At 40.3% G+C, this 27,838-nt stretch overlaps 1 protein-coding gene across 4 annotated transcripts in view; it reads right to left on the reverse strand.

The window, feature by feature from the left end:
• LOC133647083 (calcium-dependent secretion activator 1) overlaps positions 1-27,838 on the reverse strand; it is a 316,166-nt gene that overhangs the window by 6,001 nt on the left and 282,327 nt on the right. For all 4 annotated transcript variants that reach the window (XM_062043190.1, XM_062043199.1, XM_062043182.1 and 1 more), the window contains one exon: positions 329-433. In XM_062043190.1, the coding sequence (XP_061899174.1) occupies positions 329-433 (105 nt within the window). The remainder of the gene's footprint in view (positions 1-328; positions 434-27,838) is intronic.

Consider the following 27,838-nt stretch of genomic DNA (forward strand, 5'->3'; position numbering starts at 1 on the left):
GTCGCTAGCAAAGATAGAGCTTTGAGCTGGTGGAATGGGCCCCTCATTAGATGACATTTTCGTTCACACGCCGGCTTCATTACTAAAACAGTGTTGAGGTCTTCCAGCTCACCGTCAATATATTTGCACAAACACATGGTACACAATTAGCAGCCATCATTTTGTAAGCTTAACATGTTATCAGTGTGGGAAAATCACACTCTAATTCTCATCCTGGTGAGAGAAAAAAATCCCATTTCCTACACTTTACAGTACAGCATGTAGCAAATCAATGAGGAAAAGCATATTCATAAGAGACTAAACGTGAAGAAAATTGTGAAATAGTCACCTTGACAACTCTGATGAGAATCTTCAACTGGTAGACGTGCAGCTGCAGGTCCATGCGGTCGGTGAGCCACGTGCCCAGAAGGTTCATGGTGCTGGTGTACCATTGCTGAAACAACACCAAGATACACTTAGCATTTATATTGATGATAGTAGCACTGGGTCGCATCTAAATACGTCAAAATATATTTGAAAAGTTTGATATAAATAAGATTTATTGTAAATCTATCTACTTTGATTCAGTTTATAAAGGGACAATCTTATATGTTGCACACAGCAAAATATTTCAAGAATGTATTTCTCGATTTGATAATCATTTCAAAGACTTTGCTTACACTCTTGGAGTCAACATGTGCATAGTCATGTACATAGTGTCATGTACCGGCCAAGTCATACCAAAGACTATAAAAAATAGGAGCCATTACCTCCCCGCTTGGCACTCAGCATCAAGGATTGGAATTGGGGGTTAAATCACCAAAAATTATTCCTGGGTGCGGCCACCGCTGCTGCTCACTGCTCCCCTCACCTCCAGGGGGTGATCAAGGGTGATGGGTCAAATGCAGAGAATAATTTCGCCACACCTAGTGTGTGTGTGACAATCATTGGTACTTTAACTTTTAACTTTAATGTACATAGTGTATATAACCCCCCCCCCCCCCCCACCCGCCCGCCCATTTTTGGTATATATTGTTTTTTAAATCACCGGACATGTATTAATTAACCTAATTGATCAGTTTTTAAACGTAATTTGTTACATACATGTTACAGGTTATTTATCTTTTATTATTGAATGTATCAAATGTGATGAATATTTAATGGACCACAATGAAAACAAGCCTTTTGGCTTTTTGTGCCATCCATTTGCCTTTTTAAAGCATTACATGGATTCAATTCTTTAAGATGTCAATAAACTTCTCAATCAATCAATCAATCAATCAATTACAACTAAAAAAACCTGTACATCCAGGTTTTTGCAGGCTTTTTTTGAAAATGCCTGAATTTGTGGCATTTGTTTTCTGAAAGTTGCAATGTTTTAAAGCTTATTTTTTTCAATAACATTGAATGAAATTGTGATTTAATTAATTTGTTATTAATGTTTTAAGTGTTCCTTGTCACCTTAACATTGAAAAGCACATGATTACAAGAGAAATTGTAAAATGAATACTGTATTGATGTTTTACTCGTTTTATACCACACAGCACACACTGTACTCAGACCTCTTTGTAAATTACTGTACTGTTGTAATTAATTACACTGTAACTAATAATAATAACATCCATCCATCCATTTTCTACCGCTTGTCCCGTTCGGGATCGCGGGGGGTGCTGGAGCCTATCTCAGCTGCATTCGGGCGGTAGGCGGCGTACACCCTGGACAAGTCGCCACCTCATCACAGGGCCAACACAGACAGACAGAGACAATTAATCATAATTACAGAAAGAAACACCACCAAAGACTTCTTTAGTGTCGGGAAGTCTACTTTGTCGTCCATAAGTTGCAGAAATTCTCTCTGTATGTTTTACATTTGAAAAGTGTTTGTCCATCTTAAACATTCATTTATGTTTAAACACATTCACCCCCGCATGTTAATAGCATTTGTGAACTGCTGAGAGTGATGTATCATTTGTTGGCAAATGAGAGATTATCATCACACCTCAACATCTCTAAAATGTTAATGCAGCCACATTGGTATGTCAGCATTGTAAATGAAATTCTGTTCTTAATTGTCTTACGCTGGATAAATAAAGGTTCAATAAATAAATAAATACATACAAACTAGGAAGTAAATGTTTATATACTACATTACACAGAAGGCTTAGCACAGTAGACAGGAACAAGAAGTAGGTCTGAGCTGTGTAGGAGGACAGCAATTCCACCATTTGATAATAAAGACTTGATATAGTGTTACATGTTGTTGTTCCAAAACAAACATGTTTTGATCAGACAGTTGACGTGTGCGCTTGAACGCTGCTCAGAAAACAGATTTGATCGGTAAAAACATTAGAATTGCAGAAAGTGTGTGGACGTGCATAATTCGGGGATTGGTCAAATGTGTGTGGATTGGTCAAATGTGTGTGAATTGGCGCAACCACGACATCGGCAGGGACTGTAAAGTCCACCAATTCAGCATCTGGTAAAATGTTTGCAATTGTCCAGAAGTTGAATATTGTAAACTACTGATCCAATTAAGAAAATGACCTGTAAAAATGTCCCCAGCCTTTAATTGGTTTATTAGTTTTAACTGAAATCTATTGAGTTTTTTTTTTTTTACTATTTTCTCAATTACTGACCCAGCAGGCACGAGACATTTAAAAACAACATTGAGAACTTGTTGAATTAGGTCCTGACGTCACATGGACAAAGATAAGACCTTCTGGAGGAAAGTTCTGTGGTCAGATGAAACAAAAATTGAGCTGTTTGGCCACAATACCCAGCAATACGTTTGGAGGAGAAAAGGTGAGGCCTTTAATCCCAGGAACACCACACCTACCGTCAAGCATGGTGGTGGTAGTATTATGCTCTGGGCCTGTTTTGCTGCCAATGGAACTGGTGCTTTACAGACAGTAAATAGGACAATGAAAAAGGAGGATTACCTCCAAATTCTTCAGGACAACCTAAAATCATCAGCACGGAGGTTGAGTCTTGGGCGCAGTTGGGTGTTCCAACAGGACAATGACCCCAAACACACGTCAAAACATCAAAAGTGGTAAAGGAATGGCTAAATCATGCTAGAATTAAGGTTTTACAATGGCCTTGCCAAAATCCTGACTTAAACCCCATTGAGAACATGTGGACAATGCTGAAGAAACAAGTCCATGTCAGAAAACCAACACATTTAGCTGAACTGCACCAATTTTGTCAAGAGGAGTGGTCAAAAATTCCACCAGAAGCTTGTGGATGGCTACCAAAAGCGCCTTATTGCTGTGAAACTTGCCAAGGGGCATGTAACCAAATATTAACATTGCTGTATGTATACTTTTGACCCAGCAGATTTGGTCACATTTTCAGTAGACCCACAATAAATTCATAAAAGAACCAAACTTCATGAATGTTTTTTTGTGACAAACAAGTATGTGCTCCAATCACTCTATCAGAATAAAATAAGACATTATGTTCTTTACAAGTGTATAATCTATAATCTCTATAATCAACGTTGTATCAATGTCTTGTGCCTGCTGGGGACATGCACCTGTATGTATGTACACTGTGTATTGATGTGAACTATGTCTATATTCTGTGTATTGATACATTATGTAGTGGGTCCCAAGAAAAAAGTTGGGTGTTGTTGAAGTGCATTAGAACAACCTTGTGGGAAAAGAAGAATTAGTTTGTCAGGTCCTTCTGGCTTCCCCAATTATCATCACAGCTTTGTGTTGGGCTGCACGTTTATTTTGAGCAGCTTGCCCCACAAACATTATCTAGGAGGCTGCACATGTTCCTCACTGGAACTAATTGACGGATAATGACCAGCACAGGCTGATCCTAATGGAAGCCGACTGACGTTCAACAGTCAGTGTTATGGAATGAAGGAAGCTGGTTGAGTCTGGAGATGACTTTGAAGAATTCGGGGTGGGTAAAAAGGGGGCACATGCCAAGAGGTAGTTACTAAGAAAGAGCAGCTATCAGCGAGGTGGCGTGGCTCAAATAAATAACAAACTCATCGCTCCACCGCAGCTGATCATTCTGCCTGCGGTGTCTGAACGGTCTGCAAAAAGCCAGATGAATTTTGATGTTGGCTGCTATGAAGATGAGTAAGTCATTAGTGGAGGCACACGCTCAGATGTTCTTCTTTTACGTAATAAGGATGATCAATCATCCACATGGATCCATGCTGGTAAATGTCTCATAGTTCGTAAAATTGGACTTAATTATATCATGTAAAACAGCTATGCGATGTAAAACTACCACAAAATGTATTTTAGTTTATACAATTTTACTTTATTCATGTCTTATGTATAACTGTCTTATAGTTTGGGATTTTTAACTTCTTTATATCATATGTAAAACAGCTGTTTAATGTAGTTTGTAAAAATGTAGTTACTTATCTTGTATGTATAACTTCCCCTACAAATGTCTTGTAGTTTGTAAAAATGTTACTTCATTTATCTTGTATATATAACTGAACATAATTATGTTGTTTGTACATTAAATTCAACTAATTTATTTTGTACAAAGTCACGGTTTACCTGACACATGAAAAATGACGATTTGGGAGGGTGCACTTTCCACATTAGCCGCCAGATGGCCATAGAGTGTTGAATGTCTTAAAATGTGTTTTGTGGCAACTCCAACAGCATCAGTTGCTTTGCAGAGTGGCACTTTCCATCATTTTCAGCAGACTGCATTGCTAAACAATTAACCCCCGTTTTCCTCCCCTCGAGATCCACACAGGAATGGGGCCATATCAGTCCCTTCCCTACTGTATATACTAGGGGTGTAACGGTACACAAAAATTTTGGTTCGGTACGTACCTCGGTTTAGAGGTCACGGTTCGGTTCATTTTCGGTAAAGTAAGAAAACAACAAATTATAATTTTTTTGGTTATTTATTTACCAAATTTGTAAACAATGGCTTTCTCCTTTTAACATTGGGAACACTATAATAATTCTGCCCACGTTAATCAACATTAAACTGCCTCAAGTTGTTGCTCAGATTAAATAAAATGACAAAACTTTTCTTCTACATATAAAAAGTGCAACATTAAACAGTTTCAAGTCAACTCATCATGCTTAATTTATTACAGCATTTGGGAAGCCTGTAGTTGATTTTTATTATGTAAATAGGGACTCTGCCATTCAAAACTAGGCTGCTCCATTACTAATGATTAATGTAACTATAGCTGAAAAAATGGTACAATAGCAATAGGAGAGACTATTCATCCCTGAACACCATGGAATTCATGTAGGCTTAATGATGCAGTTACATTATTATATCAACTATCAGAGACAGAAACTCTTCATTTAACATGGTGTCCTTTGTTGCTGCTTCAACACAGCTCAATCAACACAGAAAAAGGTAAAGTGAAATAACAGACAGACAGGGCTTTGCTGTCCGTAACACACACACACACACACACACCGCAAAATGAGCTAACGTTACGCTAAAAGCGAATTAGCCTTCACCTCAAGCCAGGACTGCGAGCGAGCTGCGCTGCCTTTTATGTTTCTAGAAAGTCAACGGGCTCATAGTGATGTTACCAGTAGTTGACTGGGAGGTGTTTGTTATAATTTGGGGAGAGTCCGCGGTCTGATGCTTACCTGCTAAACGCTAAGCACTGACTACATGCGCTCTGAATACACACTGCTGATTGGCTGTTACCGCTTTGAATACGTACTGCTGATTGGCTGTTACCGCTCTGTTTGAAACCAATCAGATGGTTGTGTGGGTGGGACAATGCTGGGTGCTGTGTAGAGGACTGACAGAGACAGAGGCAGAAGGAAGCGGAGGCGGCTACTTAATATGTTCGGTGGAAACTCGTTCGGTACACCTCCGAACCGAACCGAAACCCCCGTACCGAAACGGTTCAATACAAATACACGTACCGTTACACCCTAGGGGTGGGCAAACGTTTTGGCTTAGGGGCCACATTGGCTTTTGATATTTGACAGACGGACACATGATGCATTTCAAAGCATATCATATCTGTTGGAACTAAGAGTAGGCTTCTCAAACATGGGCTATTTTATTCATAATACATCTATTTACAAAAATATCACATCAGAACATCAAAGAAACATAAAAATGGTATTACAGGGTTCACACTTACATTCTCTTTTAGTGGGAGCAGTGTTGTTGATAACCCTTTTTTTTTTGCCACTGTGTCGAAGTCTAGTCTTAGTTTTGTTGTGGCCATTCTCAAAACAGATGTTTGCTCAATTCTATTTTAATATTTGGCGAGCCGGATGTGGCCGGCAGACCAGAGTTTGCCCACCCCTGGTATATACAAACGTTCATAAAAGTATGTGTTCTGTCGGGTTCAGGTCAGGACTCTGTGCAGGCCAGTCAATTTCATCCACACCAGACTCTGTCATCCATGTCTTAATGGACCTTGCTTTGTGCACAGTCATGTTAGAAGAGGAAGGGGCCCGCTCCAAACTGTTCCCACAAGGTTGGGAGTATGGAATTGTCCAAAATGTGTTGGTATCCTGGAGCATTCAATGTTCATTTCACTGGAACTAAGGGGCCAAGCCCAACTCCTGAAAAACAACCCCACACCATAATTCCTCCTCCACCAAATTTCAAACTCGGCACAATGCAGTCCAAAATGTACCGTTCTTTTGGCAACCTCCAAACCCAGACTTATCCATCAGATTGCCAGATGGAAAAGCGTGATTCATCACTCCAGAGAAAGCGTCTCCACTGCTCTAGAGTGCTTTACACCACTGCATCCAACGCTTTGCATTGGACTTGGTGATGTATGGCTTAGATGCAGCTGCTCGGCCATGGAAACCCATTCCATGAAGCTCTCTGCGTACTGTACGTGGGATAATTGGAAAGTCACATGAAGTTTGGAACTCTGTAGCAACTGACTGTGCAAAAAGTTGGCGACTTCTTTGCACTATGCACTTCAGCATCCGCTGACCCCACTCTGTCAGTTTACATGGCCTACCACTTTCTGGCTGAGTTGCTGTTGTTCACAAACTCTTCCATTTTCTTATAATAAAGCCGACAATTGACTTTGGAATATTTAGGAGCGAGTAAATTTCACGACTGGATTTGTTGCACAGGTGGCATCCTATGAGAGTTCCACGCTGGAATTCACTGAGCTCCATGCCTAAGTGGCCAAGTGATTAGGACACCTGATTCTGATCATTTGGATGGTTGGCCCATTACTTTTGGCAAAATAGTGTATGTAAAACAGCTGTTAAATGTAGTATGCAATATTTGAGTTATTTACTTGTATGCATAACTACTATTACATGTCTTGAAGTTTGTAAACTGCTAAATGTCTCATTGTTCCTGTAATTGAAATGATTTATATGTAAAATATAATTGTAGTTACTTTCTTGGAGTGTAACTGCTGTTAAATGTCTTGTAGTTGGTAAAAATGTACTTAATTTATGTCGTATATATAACCAAACTAACTTATCTTGGATGTATAACCGCTGTTAAATGTCTTATATTTGATCAAATTGAACCTTTTTATCTTGTACTTGTGTGTGAATGGGGCAGCACGGTGATACAGGGGTTAGTGCTGGTGCCTCCCAATAAGAAGGTCCTGGGTTCGATCCCCTGGCTCTGGGTCTTTCTGTGTGGAGTTTGCATGTTCTCCCCGTGACTGCGTGGGTTCTCTCCGGGTACACCGGCTTCCTCCCACCTCCAAAGACATGCACCTGGGGATAGGTTGATTGGCAACACTTAATTGGCCCTAGTGTGTGAATGTGAGTGTGAATGTTGTCCGTCTATCTGTGTTGGCCCTGTGATGAGGTGGCGACTTGTCCAGGGTGTACCCCGCCTTCCGCCAGAGTGCAGCTGGGATAGGCTCCAGCACCCCCCGCGACAAGTAGTAAAAAAATGGATGGTAGCACAAACGCTGATAAATATCTTCTAATATGTACAATTTTACTTTATATACAGTACAGGCCAAACGTTTGGACACACCTTCTCATTCTAAAAGGTGACATAACTGAAAACATGTTTTATATTCTAGTTTCTTCAAAATAGCCACCCTTTGCTCTGATTACTGCTTTGCACACTATTGGCATTCTCTCGATGAGCTTCAAGCACACCTGTGAAGTGAAAACCATTTCAGGTGACTACCTGTTGAAGCTCATTGGGAGAATGCCAAGAGTGTGCAAAACAGTAATCAGAGCAGATTAGCAGATATTTTCAGTTATTTCACCTTTATTTGTTAAGTAAGTAACTCCAAATGTGGTCATTCATAGTTTTGATGCCTTCAGTGACAATCTACAATGTAAATAGTCATGAAAATAAAGAAAACGCATTGAATGAGGAGAAGGTGTGTCCAAACTTTTGGCCTGTACTGTATATTGTATGTATAACAAGTTTGTAACATTGAACTTTATTTATATCATATTTATAACTATATTAAATGTCCTTTAGTTCGTAAAACAGAACGTTATTTATCTCGTATGCATAACCGCTGTTAAATATCGAACATATTAAAAATCTAATTGATTTATCTCATGTATAACTGCAGTGAAATGTCTCATAGTGTGTAAAATGGAACTTATTTGTATCGGCGCAATGTTAAACGGAGAATATAGAGTGCAATAAGAAAAAGAAACAAAAAGTATGAAGAAACAAAAGAAAGTATCAGCAATACGATGCATCACAGCATCAAGCTCCAATGGTGCGACATGAAGAGCAATGTGGCAAAGGAGGAGGTCACACGGGTGAGGACAAGATGAATCAGAACGGCGACCCGGTGCCAGCAGCATGGTATCTGTCGCTGTGTGCCTGTGAAGGCTTCGGCGTGGCAGCAGGCCTGCGATCTCGCCCCGAGCTCAACCCCCCACCGAGAGGCCAGGCTTGGAGTGACTGATCACTGCCTGGTTGCTCTCCCTCTTTGCATCAACCGCTCCTTCTTGGCTTCTCCTTCTTCTTTGGACTTTTACACGCCGTGCCACGCAGCTCCGTCCATTCACAGCAGCCATTTTGTGTCCTGTTAGGCTTTACTCCTCCTCGTTTGATGTCAGAAAGAAGCTTGACAGTTTGCTTGCTGCCATTTGGGAGGATATCTTGTCGAGACATCATGCCTGTGATTTTCATCAACTTTGAGCTCTTTTTAACGCCAACGTGAATGTTCTACTCCTTTCACCATTTGACAAAAGGAAAGCAAATGTTGGTCCATCAGGAGAAGACAATTCACACTTTTTCTCCCACCCAACTAAAGATCGGATCTTTTAAGTTTATGTTTTAAACTGAACACAACCACTAATTAATAAAATACTCTTGACAATGTCAGTTAAAGGCCTACTGAAATTATTTTTTTAAATTTAAACGGGGATAGCAGATTCATTCTATGTGTCATACTTGATCATTTCGCGATATTGCCATATTTTTGCTGAAAGGATTTAGTAGAGAACATCCACGATAAAGTTCGCAACTTTTGGTCGCTGATAAAAAAAGCCTTGCCTGTACCGGAAGTAGCGTGACGTTGCAGGTTGAAAGGCTCTTCACATTTCCCCATTGTTTACACCAGCAGCGAGAGCGATTCGGACCGAGAAAGCGGCGATTACCCCATTAATTTGAGCCAGGATGAAAGATTCGTGGATGAGGAACGTGAGAGTGAAGGACTAGAGTGCAGTGCAAGACGTATCTTTTTTCGCTCTGACCGTAACTTAGGTAAAAGGGCTCATTGGATTCCACACTTTCTCCTTTTTCTATTGTGGATCACGGATTTGTATTTTAAACCACCTCGGATACTATATCCTCTTGAAAATGAGAGTCGAGAACGCGAAATGGACATTCACAGTGACTTTTATCTCCACGACAATACATCGGTGAAGCACTTTAGCTACGGAGCTAACGTGATAGCATCGTGCTTAAATGCAGATAGAAACAAAAGAAATAAGCCCCTGACTGGAAGGATAGACAGAAGATCAACAATACTACTATTAGGAGACACCGAACCAAACACTGGACCTGTAACTACACGATTAATGCTGTGCCGCCTGTTGAAGCCTAGCAATGCTGTTGCTAACGACGCCATTGAAGCTAACTTAGCTACGGGACCTCGTCAGAGCTATGATAAAAACATTAGCGCTCCACCTACGCCAGCCCTCATCTGCTCATCAACACCCGTGCTCACCTGCGTTCCAGCGATCGACGGCGCGACGAAGGACTTCACCCGATCATCGATGCGGTCGGCGGCTATCGTCGGATAGCGCGTCTGCTATCTGCTATCTAAGTCACGCCACCCCCATAGGGTGGCGTGTTTTTGGGGACGCTGTGTGTGACCCCCCGGGGTACATGCTTTATCAGTACCATGCAGTATTGTGCTTCCAACCCTACTTCGAAAAGCTGTAAATGGAAAGTGCAGGTTTTTTTTAGGGGTTTGTTGTTATAAAATTGTGGCAGAAAGAGAAAGTTGCAATAAATTGTTGTGATTACTGAATCTTAAAGGACTACTAAAATGAAATTTTCTTATTTAAACGGGGATAGCAGGTGCATTCTATGTGTCATACTTGATCATTTCGCGATATTGCCATATTTTTGCTGAAAGGATTTAGTAGAGAACATTGACGATAAAGTTCGCAACTTTTGGTCGCTGATAAAAAAAGCCTCGCCTGTACCAGAAGTAGCGTGACGTCACAGGTTGTGGAGCTCCTCACATCTGCACATTGTTTACAATCATGGCCACCAGCAGCGAGAGCGATTCGGACCGAGAAAGCGACGATTACCCCATTAATTTGAGCGAGGATGAAAGATTTGTGGATAAGGAAAGTGAGAGTGAAGGATTAGAGGGCAGTGGAAGCGATTCAGATAGGGAAGATGCTGTGAGAGGCGGGTGGGACCTGATATTCAGCTGGGAATGACTAAAACAGTAAATAAACACAAGACATATATATATATTCTATTAGCCACAACACAACCAGGCTTATATTTAATATGCCACAAATTAATCTGCATAACAAACACCTCCCCCCTCCCGTCCATATAACCCGCCAATACAACTCAAACACCCGCACAACACACTCAATCCCACAGCCCAAAGTACCGTTCACCTCCGTAAAGTTCACACAGCACATATATTTCCCCAAAGTTACGTACGTGACATGCACATAGCGGCACGCACGTACGGGCAAGCGATCAAATGTTTGGAAGCCAAAGCTGTACTCACGGTAGCGCGTCTGCTATCCAACTCAAAGTCCTCCTGGTAAGAGTCCAGCCGGCCGCTAATACACCGCTTCCCACCTACAGCTTTCTTCTTTGCTGTCTTCATTGTTCATTAAACAAATTGCAAAAGATTCACCAACACAGATGTCCAGAATACTGTGGAATTTTGCGATGAAAACAGACGACTTAATAGCTGGCCACAATGCTGTCCCAATATGTCCGCACAATCCGTGACGTCACGCGCAAACGTCATAATACCGAGACGTTTTCAGCAGAATATTTCGCGGGAAATTTAAAATTGCACTTTACTAATCTAACACGGCCGTATTGGCATGTGTTGCAATGTTAAGATTTCATCATTGAAATATAAACTATCAGACTGCGTGGTCGGTAGTAGTGGTTTTCAGTAGGCCTTTAAGAATGTAAACTACGAAGTGAAGAAGTGGAGCGATGCAGGGAGACATTGGATTGGTTAGACCAGGGGTGTCAAAGTCAAGGCCCGCAGGCCAGATTCAGCCCGCAAATTAATGATGATATTTGATTAGTATTAGAACCGGCCCGCAGGCCACAGCCGCCTGCTGCTGTTTTGCACGCACCAATACTCCATCAGTGTTGGCCCTAGGAATTTTCAAAATGGGGTCCCAGGGACCCCATCAAGTCAAAAAAATTAGTTCCCACAGTAAATTTTTGGGCTCCCACTTTTTGTAAGCGTTTTAAAAACCAATGATAAATAATAATAATGGAATAGATTTTATATCAAGCTTTTCTATTATTAGATACTCAAAGCGCTCACAGAGAAGTGGGAACCCATCATTCATTCACACCTGGTGGTGGTAAGCTACCTTTGTAGCCACAGCTGCCCTGAGGTAGAATGACGGAAGCGAGGCTGCCAGTTTGTGCATACGGCCCCTCCGACCACCACCTATCATTCATTCACCAGTGTGAGCGGCACCGGGGGCAAGGGTGAAGTGTCCTGCCCAAGGACACAACGGCAGCGATTTGGATGTCAAGAGGCGGGGAGCGAACCTGCAACCCTCAGGTTTCTGGCACGGCAGCTCTACCCACTACGCCATACCACCCTCAAATGTATGCATTATCCTGTTATATCTCACATTCTATATTGTGTTTTGGAAAAAGGTTGTCATAAATGTTACTTAATTCATGAAAAAAAATAAATACAAAAGAAAACACATTTTTATGCATATGCAAATGTATTCAGTTATAAACATTCATTCACTTTCTTATTTTCTTCATGGATCTAAACTTTACCGCTGCCGGTATTTTTTCTCTATTTTTATTGTAATATTTTCAGAATGTGTTTGTTCTATTTTTGGCCAAAGTAAGACAAAGAAAACAATCTGAATTTGTCTTTCTTTTTTAGTTTTAATGCCATGATTTTAATAGTCCGGCCCGAGTGTGCACAGATTTTCCTCCATGCGGCCTCTGAGCTAAAATGAGTTTGACACCCCTGGGTTAGACAGTTGTGTTGCATTCGAGTGCTGCTGGGACAAATTTGATTTCCCAAACTGTCGATGATTGGCCAACGTGTGCAGGGAAATCGCGGGTAAGGCTGCGAGGCCGCCCGCGCACAATTTGCGTGAGTTGGCTCGTTTGCAACATCGCAAAATCCTGGATGGACTGACACGTGACTAAATGCTGACGTCCAGAAGATGCAGAAGCTTTTATATCCTCATCGCCAGCATCAACAGGCAAACAATGTATGAACATGACCCATGAACACATCAAGATGGAAGTTTTTCCATCATCTCTCTCTAGCAGACTGCGTTCAATGTGATGTTCCTTTGGGGCACCGTGAAGATGTTTTGGTGTCCGCACATTGACGCCAACTGACACTTGCACGGTTCGTCAAATGAACAGTGATTGCTTTTCTGCTTTTGGCACAACGAACAAAAGAAAAATCCTCACAACAGATGACTTCATCTCCTTAAGGCTGCTCGGGATCAGCAGGGGGCTCGCCTTAAACCGCAGCCAAAACAAGCCAAATATTACTCTGAATAATAACGCCATGTGTGTGTATGTGTATGCATACATTAGCGGGTTTTGTCACCTCATGGCACACTGATCAAGCCCTACCTATACACAAGCGACAAGAACGCCACACACACACGCGCACACACACACACACAAACACACACACACACTCTCACATGCACATGGCGAGCTGGGAGACAGCGCGACCTCCTGCCCCCATCTGACACCAACCCACCCATCTCTGTGAGAACCTCCGCCCACTGCCACACACACACACACACACACACACACACACACACACACACACACACACACACACACACACACACACACACACACACACACACACACACACACACACACACGCTAACCTTGCCTCGAAGCCAGCGTTCACACCCAAGTCCTAGCATGCCACTCGGAGGGGGTTGGGCTGCCACCACCAGGGTTAGGGTTTAAAAAATGGCAAACATCATCTTCTCATCGATGACTTTTTTGGTCGCCATGTGGCGCAAAGACGGGTCTTTTGTGGCGCGTCGAACGACGAGCCCGTGGAGCCCGCTTTGACACCAACTTAAAGTTGTCAACACACAAAAATGTAGCTTGTAAAGAGGAAGGCTGGATCCCAATTCTCCCAATTCTACTTGTCTTAGCCCCACGCCCTCGGTTTTACATGTTTACGTCAACCAAGCGGTGTCCCAATTCTCCTGTAAGGCCAAGAAAAGGGCTAAGTCAAAACAAAGTGTATTCCCTGACCACACTTGAAACCAAGTGTTGTGCTCAGCATGTTTTGAATGTTGTTTAATCGCTCGTCATACGAGCTAGCTGTAGCTAGTAAACTACCATATCAGACTAGCAGCAAACAGACTTCACTACAATTTACCACATTTCAAGAATTAATAGACAGTTACTCTACTTTCAAAAATGGACATTAGCCATGATTAGAATGTTGTTTCTTTTTTAAAATCGGTCAGCATACAAGCTAGCTAACCCGGCTGTAACTAGTAAACTACGACGTCAGACTAACAGCAAGCAGCTTTCACAACATTTTACGACATTTCATGAATGATTAGACAGCTAATCTACGTTCAAAATGGACATTAGGTGTAAAATGTTGTTTCTATTTGAAAATCCATTGGCATATGATGTAGCTAACAGGGCTGTAGCTAATCTACACTATATTGCCAAAAGTATTTGGCCACCTGCCTTGACTCACATATGAACTTGAAGTGCCATCCCATTCCTAACCCATAGTGTTCAATATGATGTTGGTCCACCTTTTGCAGCTATTACAGCTTCAACTCGTCTGGGAAAGCCGTCCACAAGGTTGCGGAGTGGGTTTATAGGAATTTCCGACCATTCTTCCAAAAGCGCATTGGTGAGGTCACACACTGATGTTGGTCGAGAAGGCCTGGCTCTCAGTCTCCGTTCTAATTCATCCCAAAGGTGTTCTATCGGGTTCAGGTCAGGACTCTGTGCAGGCCAGTCAAGTTAATCCACACCAGACTCTGTCCATGTCTTTATGGACCTTGCTGTGTGCACTGGTGCACAGTCATGTTGGAAGAGGAAGGGGCCCGCTCCAAACTGTTCCAACAAGGTTGGGAGCATGGAATTGTCCAAAATGTTTTGGTATTCTGGAGCATTCAAAGTTCCTTTCACTGGAACAAAGGGGCCAAGCCCAAATCACTAAAAACAACCCCACACCATAATTCCTCCTCCACCAAATTTCACACTTGGCACAATACAGTCCGGAATGTACCATTTTCCTGGCAACCTCCAAACCCAGACTCAGACACCAATGCATCCCACGCTTTGCATTGGACTTGGTGATGGATGGCTTAGAAGCAGCTGCTCGGCCAAGGAAACCCTTTCCGTGAAGCTCTCGGTTTACTGTACGTGGGCTAATTGGCAGGTCACATGAAGTTTGGAGCTCTGTAGCAACTGACTGTGCAGAAAGTCTTTGCACTATGCACTTCAGCATCCGCTGACCCCCCTCTGTCAGTTTACATGGCCTACCACTTTGTGGCTGAGTTGCTGTTGTTCCCAAACATTTCCATTTTATTATAATAAAGCCGACAGTTGACTTTGAAATATGTAGGAGGAAGAAATTTCTTGACTGGATTTGTTGCACAGGTGGCATCCTATGACAGTTCCACGCTGGAAATCACTGAGCTCCTGAAAGCGGCCCATTCTTTCACAAATGTTTGTAGAAACAGTCTCCATGCCTAAGTGCTTGATTTGATACACCTGTGGCCGGGCCAAGTGATTAGGACAACTGATTCTCATCATTTGGATGGGTGGCCAAATACTTTTGGCAATATAGTGTCTGTTCAAAACATTTTTTTAAATTGCTCCGCCATACGGGCTAGGTAACGTAGTTGTAGCTAGTAAACGTCAACGTCAGTTTAGCAGCATACACAATTCATTACAATGTATTACATTTTCTGACTGATTAGACAGCTAATCTACGTTCAAAATTCACTTTATCCATGTTGAGAATTGTTGTTATTTTTAAAATTGCCCGCCGTACAAGCTAGCTAAAGCAGCTCTAGCTAGTAAACTACAAGTCAGACTAGCACTACAATTCATGAATGATGAAACAGCTAATCTACTTTCAAAATGTACATTAGCCATGTTTAAAGGCCTACTGAAACCCACTACTACCGACCACGCAGTCTGATAGTTTATATATCAATGATGGAATCTTAACATTGCAACACATGCCAATACGGCCGGGTTAACTTATAAAGTGCAATTTTAAATTTCCCGCTAAACTTCCGGTTCAAAACGCCTTTGGAGGATGATGTATGCGCGTGACGTCGAGAGATCCACGGAAGTGTTTGGACCATATTGGATACAATACACAGAGCTCTGTTTTCTTCGACAAAATTCCACGGTATTCTGGACATCTGTGTTGGTGAATCTTTTGCAATGGAGGCTGCAAAGAAGAACGTTGTAGGTGGGATCGGTGTATGCGGCTGGCTGTAGCAACACAACAAGGAGGACTTTGACTTGGATAGCAGACACGCTAGCGGCGAACTCACCTTGACTTCCTACGTCTCCGGGCCGCCGACCGCATCGTCAAACGCTGGAACGCAGGTGAGCACGGGTGTTGATGAGCTGAGGAGGGCTGGCTGGCGTAGGTGGAGCGCTAATGTTTTTATCATAGCTCTGACGAGGTCCCGTTGTTAAGTTAGCGTCGTTAGCAACAGCATTGCTAGGCTTCGACAGGCGTCGAATACACATTAACCGTGTATTTACATGTCCAGTGTTTGGTTCGGTGTCTCCTGATAGTAGTATTGTTGATCTTCTGTCTATCCTTCCAGTCAGGGGCTTATTTATTTTGTTTCTATATGCAGTTAAGCACGATGCTATCACGTTAGCTCCGTAGCTAAAGTGTTTCGCCGATGTATTGTCGTGGAGATAAAAGTCACTGTGAATGTCCATTTCACGTTCTCGACTCTCATTTTCAAGAGGATATAGTATCCGAGGTGGTTTAAAATACAAATCCGTGATCCACAATAGAAAAAGGAGAGAGTGTGGAATCCAATGAGCCAGCTTGTACCTAAGTTACGGTCAGAGCGAAAAAAGATACGTCCGGCACTGCCTCTAGTTCTTCACTCTAACGTGCCTCATCCACGAATCGTTCATCCTCGCTCAAATTAATGGGGTAATCGTCGCTTTCTCGCTCCTAATATCTCTCGCTCCATTGTAAACAACGGGGAATTGTGAGCAGCACTACCGCTTGTGACGTCACGCTACTTCCGGTAGGGGCAAGGTTTTTTTTATCAGCGAGCAAAAGTTGCGAACTTTATCGTCGATTTTCTCTACTAAATCCTTTCAGCAAAAATATGGCAATATCCGGAAATGATCAAGTATGACACATAGAATGGATCTGCTATTCCCGTTTAAATAAAAAAAAATCATTTCAGTAGGCCTTTAAAATTTTGTATCTTTTTTTTAAAGTCACTCGTCAAACATGCAGCAACTAAGCATATAGATGACCTAGAAAACATATTTTTACAAATCTATGCTTGAAAATTTTAAATCCATTCAAAATTGTAGTGAATAAGAAGTGGGATTCCAATGTGAATAGTTTTTTTCCCCAACACCCCGAGGATGTAACGTTTAAGTGGTTCTGTGAAGCAGCTCGTATCTCTAAAAACGTGTATTTTTAAACAGCGTCACCAATTGAAATAAATACAAATCTATTGAATTGGTGTTTGCTCTGCGAAAATAGCACCATTTTAACATTTAACATGTCTTAAAAAAGAAAAACTGATTTTTAGATTAGAATAATTAGATGAACAACAATACAAAAGAATCTGCTCCAAACAACTACATTAGTTTTATGAAGTAATGTAGCCTAATAATAATATCGATCTCTGGCTATAAGCTAATACTTAAGGGCGAAGACAAAATCTGTAGGTTTTGCGATAAAAAACTGTCAGCTTAGTTGACGGAATTTTACTGTAATATTTACGCTGGTTTTTACACTAAATTACTGTACATTTAAAAAAAGGTAGCCCAGTTATTTTTACAGTGAAATTCTGGCAAGTGAACTGCCAGTTTTTGGGGTTTTGTTTATGTACAATCTATGGTTGTTGTTTTTAGAGTGAATTGCTGTGAATGGGAAAAACGGTACCACTCTTCTTTTTTTTTTTACAACACAATTCTGGTGACTAAACTGCAATTTTTTTGTCACTGCAAAATCTACAAGCTTTTTTACTGTGCATTACTGTTAATAGAAAACAAGCACCACTAAATTGCTGGCGACTGATCTGCTTGTTTTTTTTTATTTTAGTACTAACTATTTTGTTGGTTCCATCTGGTATTGTGCCGATACCAATATTTTGGTACCGGTACCAACATTATTTTGATACTTTTCTAAATACAGGGGACCACAAAAAATTGCATTATTGGCTTTATTTTAACAAAAAATCTTAAGGTACATTAAACATATGTTTTTTATTGCAAGTTTGTCCTTAAATAAAATAGTGAACATACGAGACACCTTGTCTTTTACAAACCCCGTTTCCATATGAGTTGGGAAATTGTGTTAGATGTAAATATAAACGGAATACAATGATTTGCAAATCATTTTCAACCCATATTCAGTTGAATATGCTACAAAGACAACATATTTGATGTTCAAGCTGATAAACATTTTTTTTTTGTTGCAAATAATCATTAACTTTAGAAATTGATGGCAGCAACATGTGCCAAAGAAGTTGGGAAAGGTGGCAATAAATACTGATAAAGTTGAGGAATGCTCATCAAACACTTATTTGGAACATCCAACTGGTGAACAGGCAAATTGGGAACAGGTGGGTGCCATGATTGGGTATAAAAGTAGATTCAATTAAATGCTCAGTCATTCACAAACAAGGATGAGGCGAGGGTCACCACTTTGTCAACAAATGCGTGAGCAAATTGTTGAACAGTTTAAGAAAAACCTTTCTCAACCAGCTATTGCAAGGAATTTAGGGATTTCACCATCTACGGTCCGTAATATCATCAAAGGGTTCAGAGAATCTGGAGAAATCACTGCACGCAAGCAGCTAAGCCTGTGACCTTCGATCCCTCAGGCTGTACTGCATCAACAAGCGACATCAGTGTGTAAAGGATATCACCACATGGGCTCAGGAACACTTCAGAAACCCACTGTCAGTAACTACAGTTGCTCGCTACATCTGTAAGTGCAAGTTAAAACTCTCCTATGCAAGGAGAAAACCGTTTATCAACAACACCCAGAAATGCCGTCGGCTTCGCTGGGCCTGAGCTCATCTAAAATAGACTAATACAAAGTGGAAAAGTGTTATGTGGTCTGACGAGTCCACATTTCAAATTGTTTTTGGAAACTGTGGACGTTGTGTCCTCCGGACCAAAGAGGAAAAGAAACATCCGGATTGTTATAGGCGCAAAGTTGAAAAGCCAGCATCTGTGATGGTATGGGGGTGTATTAGTGCCCAAGACATGGGTAACTTACAAATCTGTGAAGGCGCCATTAATGCTGAAAGGTACATACAGGTTTTGGAGCAACATATGTTGCCATCCAAGCAACAGTACCATGGACGCCCCTGCTTATTTCAGCAAGACAATGCCAAGCCACGTGTTACATCAACGTGGCTTCATAGTAAAAGAGTGCGGGTACTAGACTGGCCTGCCTGTAGTCCAGACCTGTCTCCCATTGAAAATGTGTGGCGCATTATGAACCTAAAATACCACAACGGAGACCCCCGGCCTGTTGAACAACTTAAGCTGTACATCAAGCAAGAATGGGAAAGAATTCCACCTGAGAAGCTTAAAAAATGTGTCTCCTCAGTTCCCAAACGTTTACTGAGTGTTGTTAAAAGGAAAGGCCATGTAACACAGTGGTGAACATGCCCTTTCCCAACTACTTTGGCACGTGCTGCAGCCATGAAATTCTAAGTTAATTATTATTTGCAAAAACAAAATAAAGTTTATGAGTTTGAACATCAAATATGTTGTCTTTGTAGTGCATTCAACTGAATATGGGTTGAAAAGGATTTGCAAATCATTGTATTCCGTTTATATTTACATCTAACACAATTTCCCAACTCATATGGAAACGGGGTTTGTATTAGTAAGTAAACAAACAAAGGCTCCTAATTAGTCTGCTGATGTATGCAGTAACATATTGTGTCATTTATCATTCTTTTATTTTGTCAAAATTATTAAGGACAAGTGGTAGAAAATGAATGATTAATCTACTTGTTCATTTACTGTTAATATCTGCTTACTTTTTCTTTTAACATGTTCTATCTACACTTCTGTTAAAATGTAATAATCACTTATTCTTCTGTTGTTTGATACTTTACATTAGATTGGATGGTACCACAAATGTGGGTATCAATCCGATACCAAGACGTTACAGGATCATACATTGGTATTCAAAGTCCTCATGTGTCCAGGGACATATTTCCTGAGTTTATAAACATACAATTTATAGATCTTTTTTAAACGAAAGAAGATGTTGTGATGCCATAAAGTATTGACATAGTCATAGTAGTATCGACTAGATACGCTCCTGTACTTGGTATCATTACAGTGGATGTCAGGTGTAGATCCACCCATGGCGTTTGTTTACATTTTGAGGCTGGTGAGCTACGGTGTGTAGTGAAGCATGTTTAGCTATTCCTTGTCCTGCAGGGATGATACTTGTAAGAAACTTACTTTATTTGTTGCCATGGAGGCGAGGATTAATCCTTTACAAGTAGCGGACCGGTACTTTTTAAGGCGGTATAGTACCGAATATGATTCATTAGTATCACTGTACTATACTAATACCGGTATAAGTGTGCGTTTCTATTTCAAATGTGTATTCCTCATTTCAGTGAAGGAATGGCCAGCAAAAAGAAAAAAGTAGCGACTTAACACTTGTACACACAGGGGAACACACGAGGAGGGGGGAAGAAATGCAGCAGTACACAAATAGACACAAAACCCATGAAAAGCCTAACGATTTGTAAGGTCGGCGACCTTTCTCTGAGGGGCTGCTCAGGAGCTTTTGTGCTGCTGAGAAGCATGAATGTTGGAGCTGATGAGGGGCCTCACCACAGGGGGTACACGGGGATTACGAGCTACCGGGCCTCTGCCTCTTTCTGCCTCTGTAGCTGCTCCTGTGGGCATTCATGCATGTTTAAGACCACCTATACCAGGGGGGCCCTCATTCAAACTTAATGACGTCCAGTCGGCAAAATTACAACTCAATTATAATTCTGTCCCAAATAAGATATAGTAGCAATATTTATTGTTGATTTCAAGGAACAGTTATGTTGTAAGAATAAAGTTTATTGGGTAAATACATAAAACAAGAAAACTTCTTTATAACTTTCTGCAACGACTAATTGATTCATTTGATTAGAAAAAAGTGTTGATTTATATTATGTTAATTGGATTAATCACTTGAAGGGGAACTTCACTTTTTTTGGAGTTTTGCCAATAGTTCACAATCATTATGAAAGACATGAGGACGGATGTATTTTTTTTATTGCGTTTTAACTTGTAAATAAACGAGAGTAAAAGTCCGCTTAAAGCAGAGCCAATGTGAGGTCCTCCATTCCGCCCATAAAACCCAATAAATAACCATCCAAATTTCATGATTTAAATATTAACCAAGTATTAGTGATAATTTTATTAGAAGTGTTAAAACAGACATACTATTTATAGCAGCAACGTGATCACTAGCTTGTGTGCCAATGTTGATATACTTGACTGATCCGCTGCTTCCTTGTTTCCTTGCTCGTCAAACTTTATTTTAGATCAGAGATATTGTCTCTCACCTGGATAAGAGAAGGACGAAGATGTATTCCAACAAATTGGTACACTTTCACAACCAATTTAGACCGGGAAATTGCGAGAAAAAAACCATGAAAAGTCGCTTGGCTCCGCCCCTCTTTTCTTGGCGAGGATTATGAGTCATTCTTCATCTCATGGCGAAAATATGAACATCCCAGCAGTTGGCGTCCTATTGACAGCAGACATTGTACTGTAAGTGATGTTTTACTACTCATAAGCGTTTATGTTGTAAAAAAAAAAAAAAAAAAGCGGACGCTGTGATACGTTTTTGAAATTAAAGCACAATGTATGCTTAAAATGATAAAAAAACTTAAATATTAAATGTTATTATGAATATGCCTGTTACTACATTACATATATACTTACATCATGTGTATAAAACCTTAGTGGAGGTGTTTGGATGTTTTTTAAGGGGTCTATAGGCAGAATAGAGCGGCTCCCATGGACGCCATTGTAAGCGGACTTCTGATCGCATTTATTTTATATTTATAATGCATTAAATAAAAATACATTCATCGTCATGTCTCTCATAATGACTGTGAACTATAGGCAACATTCCAAAGAAAGTGACGTTCCCCTTTAATGAATGTAACTGACAAACATGTTTTACATGGAGTGCCCGGAACCTCAAATACGCAGACATTGTTTCTGCGTGGCTGCTGTAATACAGCGCAAAGAGAGTGTTGGTGTGTGTGTGTGAACAGCGGATCATTTTTTAAATGTTTAATCTTTGTGAATGCACACATGTTAAAAGTGCAATTTCAATGTTGATGAACATTTAAAAAAAAAAAAAAAGGCTACGGCAAGCACAAACATATTTGTTACTTTCAACTATTTTCCCTAAAAAAAGTTTTAAAGCTATAAAGTGTATTTTATCCGATTCCTCGATTAAACGGGCAAACTAATTGATAAATTATTTTATTTTATTAATGATTGTATTCACCTTCTTATAATTGTATGCATCTGTAAAGCACTTTGAATATATAAATAAACTCGCTTGCCTATTTGATTACTCAAATGATCCATAGCTAGTTTCCATGGTGATTTGTTTGAACATGATGACTTTAGCCACACCAATAATGAAACTGTTGTTCATATCTCCATTTGTTGTCCTTCAAAGCCTCCACTGTACTCCTGCTTACAAACAAGAAGAACACACTTTATGAACTCGGTGTCCACAAACTTTGCAAACTATTAAATCCAATGACTTGTTTTTTTTTTGTGTGTGTTTTTTTTTAAGGTCACATTTTTATAACCCAAGTTAGATTAAAGTTCACTATTTCACATTCCAGCAATTGTGAATATAATATAGTTTGAGCATCATTGGCCCTTTATAGTCTTTATAAATAAAATGCAGTAAATAAAAATAGTGCTATGTGACATTGACAAAAATGATATAGGTAATTGTTTTATGCCGATAACGATATATGTCACAACACAGTGTTTTATATTACAATTATTACACAAACGAAATGAAGGGCAATTCCATGAGTTCTTCAAAGTGATGCAAAAGTAGCAGTGTTGTTGCAGTTACATTAGCCGCAGTAGGCGTTAAAATGACGATATAAACAGTAGAGAGTTATACCGTACGGCAGACGTTTGTATGTCCAACTATGATATATATCGTAATATTGCACTTATATGATGAGATTATACACTAATACGCACAAATAGTTAGGGGTGTAACGGTACACAAAAATTTCGGTTCGGTACTTACTTCGGTTTAGAGGTCACGGTTCGGTTCATTTTCGGTACAGTAAGAAAACAACAAAATATACATTTTTGGGTTATTTATTTACCAAATTTGCAAAATCTTCCACCAAAAATATTTTTCTTAGTGGAATATTTGATGTGAAGTAATCGGAACCTTGGATAGGTCAATAATTCATAATAACATTGATTTTGATTCAATATTATGTTTTGAGCATTGACAGTTTTAAAGAAAAAAAAAACAGCTTTGTTTTATTAGTCAACATTGCAACTTTTTCTAAATTACATTTAACCTTAAAGCTTTTTTATTTCACTTTTGTTATGTTTTTGTTTATTTTAATAGTATTTTTAGAATGTGCCGTCGGCCTTTAAAACATTAGCTGTGGGCCGCAAATGGCCTCCGGGGCACACTTTTGACACCCCTGCTATAGATAATAAAAAATTAAATCTGATATATCTATGGATAAAAAGCAGAGCCTGGCGACGCATGCGCGTTTATCATAACTCTCTCGCTCTCTGTCTCTGCCCCTCCCTCACAAATGCTGCTGCGCGCACAATTTGTTTTGTTTTTAACCCCTTCTTAACCCTGAACGTACATTGAAAATACACGCAACCCTAACTCAAAATGCCGGACATTCGAGGCATTTAAGAAACTCCGCCCTGACAGCTCAGCAAAAGAGGACATGTCCGGTGTAAAGAGGACGTATGGCATACTTGCCAACCTTGAGACCTCCGATACCGGGAGTGGGGTGTGGGGTGTGGGGGAGGGCGTGGTCGGGGGGTGGGGCGGGGGCGTGGTTAAGAGGGGAATATATTTAAGCTAGAATTCACCAACTCAAGTATTTCATATATATATATATATGTATATATATATATATATATATATATATATATATATATATATATATATATATATATATATATATATATATATATATATATATATATATATGTATGAAATACTTGACTTTCAGTGAATTCTAGCTATATATATATATTTATTTTATTATACATATAAATAAAAGAAATACTTGATTTCAGTGTTCTGGAGGCTATCCAGTAGATGGCAGTATTGTCCTGTTTAAGAGTGTCACAACATTGCTGTTTACGGCAGACGAACTGCTTTACGGTAGACTAAACGTGACTGCTGTTGTTGTGTGTTGTTACCGCGCTGGGAGGACGTTAATGAAACTGCCTAACAAGAAACCCACATAAGAAACCAAGAACTCGCCCTCGATCATTCTACAGTTATGACGTCATTGGGCAGGCAAGCTGTTTATATTGTGGGAAAGCGGACGTGAGAACAGGCTGTCCCCACTCAGGTCCGCATTGAGCTGGGGGGGGGGCGTGGCCTCCAGCTCCGGCTGAATACCGGGAGTTTGTCGGGAGAAAATTTCTGCCGGGAGGTTATCGGGAGAGGCGCTGAATACCGGGAGTCTCCCGGTAAAAACGGGAGAGGTGGCAAGTATGCGTATGGTCAGTCTATCGTAGCCCGTTAGCTGCTAGCATGCCGTGTGTTGTGCCTCGGTGTGCATTGTTTACACAACGTGTGTTACGCTACTTAATATGTCCGTGTGGAAACTCGTTCGGTACACCTCAGAACCGAACCGAACCGAACCGACACCCCCGTACCGAAACGGTTCAATACAAATACACGTACCGTTACACCCCTACTAATAGTACAAATGTGATGTATGTTATACAGGGATGAGTATCGAACTTGGTACTTGCGTTGCCGAGCAAATTCTGTCGGTACATAAAATCAAATGGTACCGTATTTCCATACCTTTGGTGCACGTGACGTTATATGTTTGTACTTATATTTAAAAGACATGTTAAAACTGTGCTGTTTTTGGAGTTGGGTGGAGAAGGACCATTTAAATAGATTTTACTTCATTTCAACTGGCGACATTTAGAGATACGAGATAACTAATACAACCAATTGAGCTCCTAAATTGAGGTATTACTGTAGTTTGTTGCAGTTGTCAGAAACACGCCGCTTGTTTCGTTATGCCAACTTATTGCTAACACAATGCTAATGCTAACTGGTCAACAAGCTGATGCTGACCGAAGAGGATGTGTTTTGTGTTGGCACTTTCATCTCAACACTGGCGTTTATTCTTGATGCATTATTATTATTATAATATAATATACATTATTAAATTCGTTTTTTTGTAAAAAAGTCAGAGCACTTCGTTTTTTCTCTTTTGTATTTTATCTACGCTTTAGCAGAGCCACCCTGACTAAATTGGGGCCCTAAGCGTACATTTATTTGGGGGCTTCCTCATCACAACATTTTTTCACACTTTTTTATTTACCTGAAACTAATGAAATACTTTTTTTTTTTTAAATCAAACTTAAATTGAATGTATACATGTTTGTATCAAATTAAATTCACGAGAAAGAAATGGTCAAATAATGTTACTTTTTTAGTGGAATATAACAAATTTAACATAATAAAATATAAGTTTGCAAACTTTCTAATTGAACCCAATAGGACTGCTTACCATTAAAAAATAAAAATGTAAGGGATACTATATAGTTCAAAATAGTATTGAGATATATTGCCATAACAATGCTTTTTCCCCAAAATGATTATGTCATGGTGTAAACTGTGTGTAGGTGTGTGTGTGTGTGTGTGTGTGTGTGAGAAAGAGAGAGAGGGAGAGAGCGAGAGAGTCCTGCTGAGAGCCAGCTGTGTCTGCAATTAGCAGAAGGCATGGAATGATGATTGTGTCTGCAGCAACACTAATGTCAAGTGACATGTTTCCTTGTGAGAGACAGCAAAGGCTGCTGAATACCAAAAGCAACACGACTTTTTCTTTCAAACATGCATGCTAGCGCTGATAAATACACATAACCTTTGTATGCACACACACGCACACAAACACACGCGCACAATAGCGTGGTTAAGCTTGGAAGGCATGGAAGCTTTAAACGTGACTGCAAGACATGCACTTTGAACAATGGGCTCGTCTAATTCGCGCCGCTCTGCCTTTCAGAGCCACCGCTGGCCTATTCTCGTCCGGCTCACCGGCGCAGCAAAGTGGGCCCATTGATGAAGACACTCAATTACCATAGTAACACACACAGTGGGTCGGAACACTTCCAAGCTCCACAATTCCTCCATCCAGCAGCTGCATGCTTGTCGCCGACAAGCAGGTCTCGGGCTGACCCCCAGAGAGCAAACGGAGCGTTTCACATCCTCGCGCCCTCGCCAATGTTCACAATTCATACGTCAACTGTCATCCCGACGACTGCACTTTTTCTCCAGCTCTCAAAAAGTGAGGCTCCTTTTCAGTCTGCTCACACGCTAACCAATATTTCATATTTGTACGCCTCAGTATGTCTTCATTACTGTAAACAAGTTCTGCTAAAATAATGGGTGGGGGCCCACAGGGCGATGCCAGGGGCCGTGCGTCTGACCCCGGGGGACATGCTTTATCAATATCATGCAGGGTCACGCACTACACTAAGCTGTGCACTACAAAACAAGCTCATTGCAGCCATTAATCATGACTTCCTCATTTTGATAAAAAGAAAAAAATCAGCCCAAATTGTTTTATACATTTTTTTTGTAGGTCAAAGTGTTTTACAAATTGTACTTTTTATTATTATTTTTTTCATATTGTACTTCTTAGTTAATGTTACTGTTCAATTAGAATTTATTATTAGTTATTGAGTTTATATACATTTAAGTCGGTCAAAAAATGTTTAAGAATAACATTTTTATTAATTTATTTTTTAATTTCGGGCAAATTGATGCACTTTAAATATTTTCTGTTACAGACTAATGTTAATGTTGATAACGTTATTTTTGTCGTAAGTTGATCCATACTTCTTTCTTTTATCTTTTCTTTATTAATAATAGGGATACAATGTTATGCAGAGGTGTACTTATAACAATTTCATAGACAAATGATACTATTTATAATTGTGGGGAACTTGGGGGGCACAAAATGTTTTCTCCTTCTTAAGAGGGGCATAACAGATAATAATTAAGAAGCACTGATGTAAGCAAACATGCTGGCTCTGACTTCCACACTTGCTAGATTGGTCAGTTGGAGTCCGACGAGACTCCATCTGACCAGACGGCTCGTATAAGAAGCATCTTCTAAGACAGGGATGTCAAAGTCAAATACATCAGAGGGCCAAAAAAACAAATTTGCTACAACCCAAGGGCCGGATTTGGTTTAATGTGTATTAAAACATATGAAAATTATTGCACATAACCTATTGAACCAAGACCTAACACAGTGTACTGTATTTGATTTAATTATTCAATTAATAATCCAACATTTTTGTATGGCTCTATCACTAATTTCAGGTGAAAACATTTTTCAACAGGCTCACAGACAAAAACAAACTTCCTTCAAAGCAGGTGGCTGTGGCCTGCGGGCCGGTTTTGATACTAATCAAATATCATCCCAGGGACCATAAATAATTCATTTGCGGGCCGGATCTGGCCCGCGGGCCTCAACTTTGACATCAGAGTTCTAAGACAAGCTGGACAGTCCAGTTGCGATCAATTCAAAGCCCTACAAACTTATATGTCAATAAAAACGATGTCTTTAAAAAAAAAAAAGCCTTCTCGGCACAACGATCACAGCCATTTGTGCTATCTTACAACTCACATTTCAATTCTTGATTCTTGGGGTGACGATTCGATTCAGAATTAATTCTCGATTCA

The sequence above is a fragment of the Entelurus aequoreus genome, linkage group LG01 (genome assembly GCF_033978785.1).
Source record: "Entelurus aequoreus isolate RoL-2023_Sb linkage group LG01, RoL_Eaeq_v1.1, whole genome shotgun sequence".
Taxonomy (NCBI): Eukaryota; Metazoa; Chordata; class Actinopteri; order Syngnathiformes; family Syngnathidae; genus Entelurus; species Entelurus aequoreus.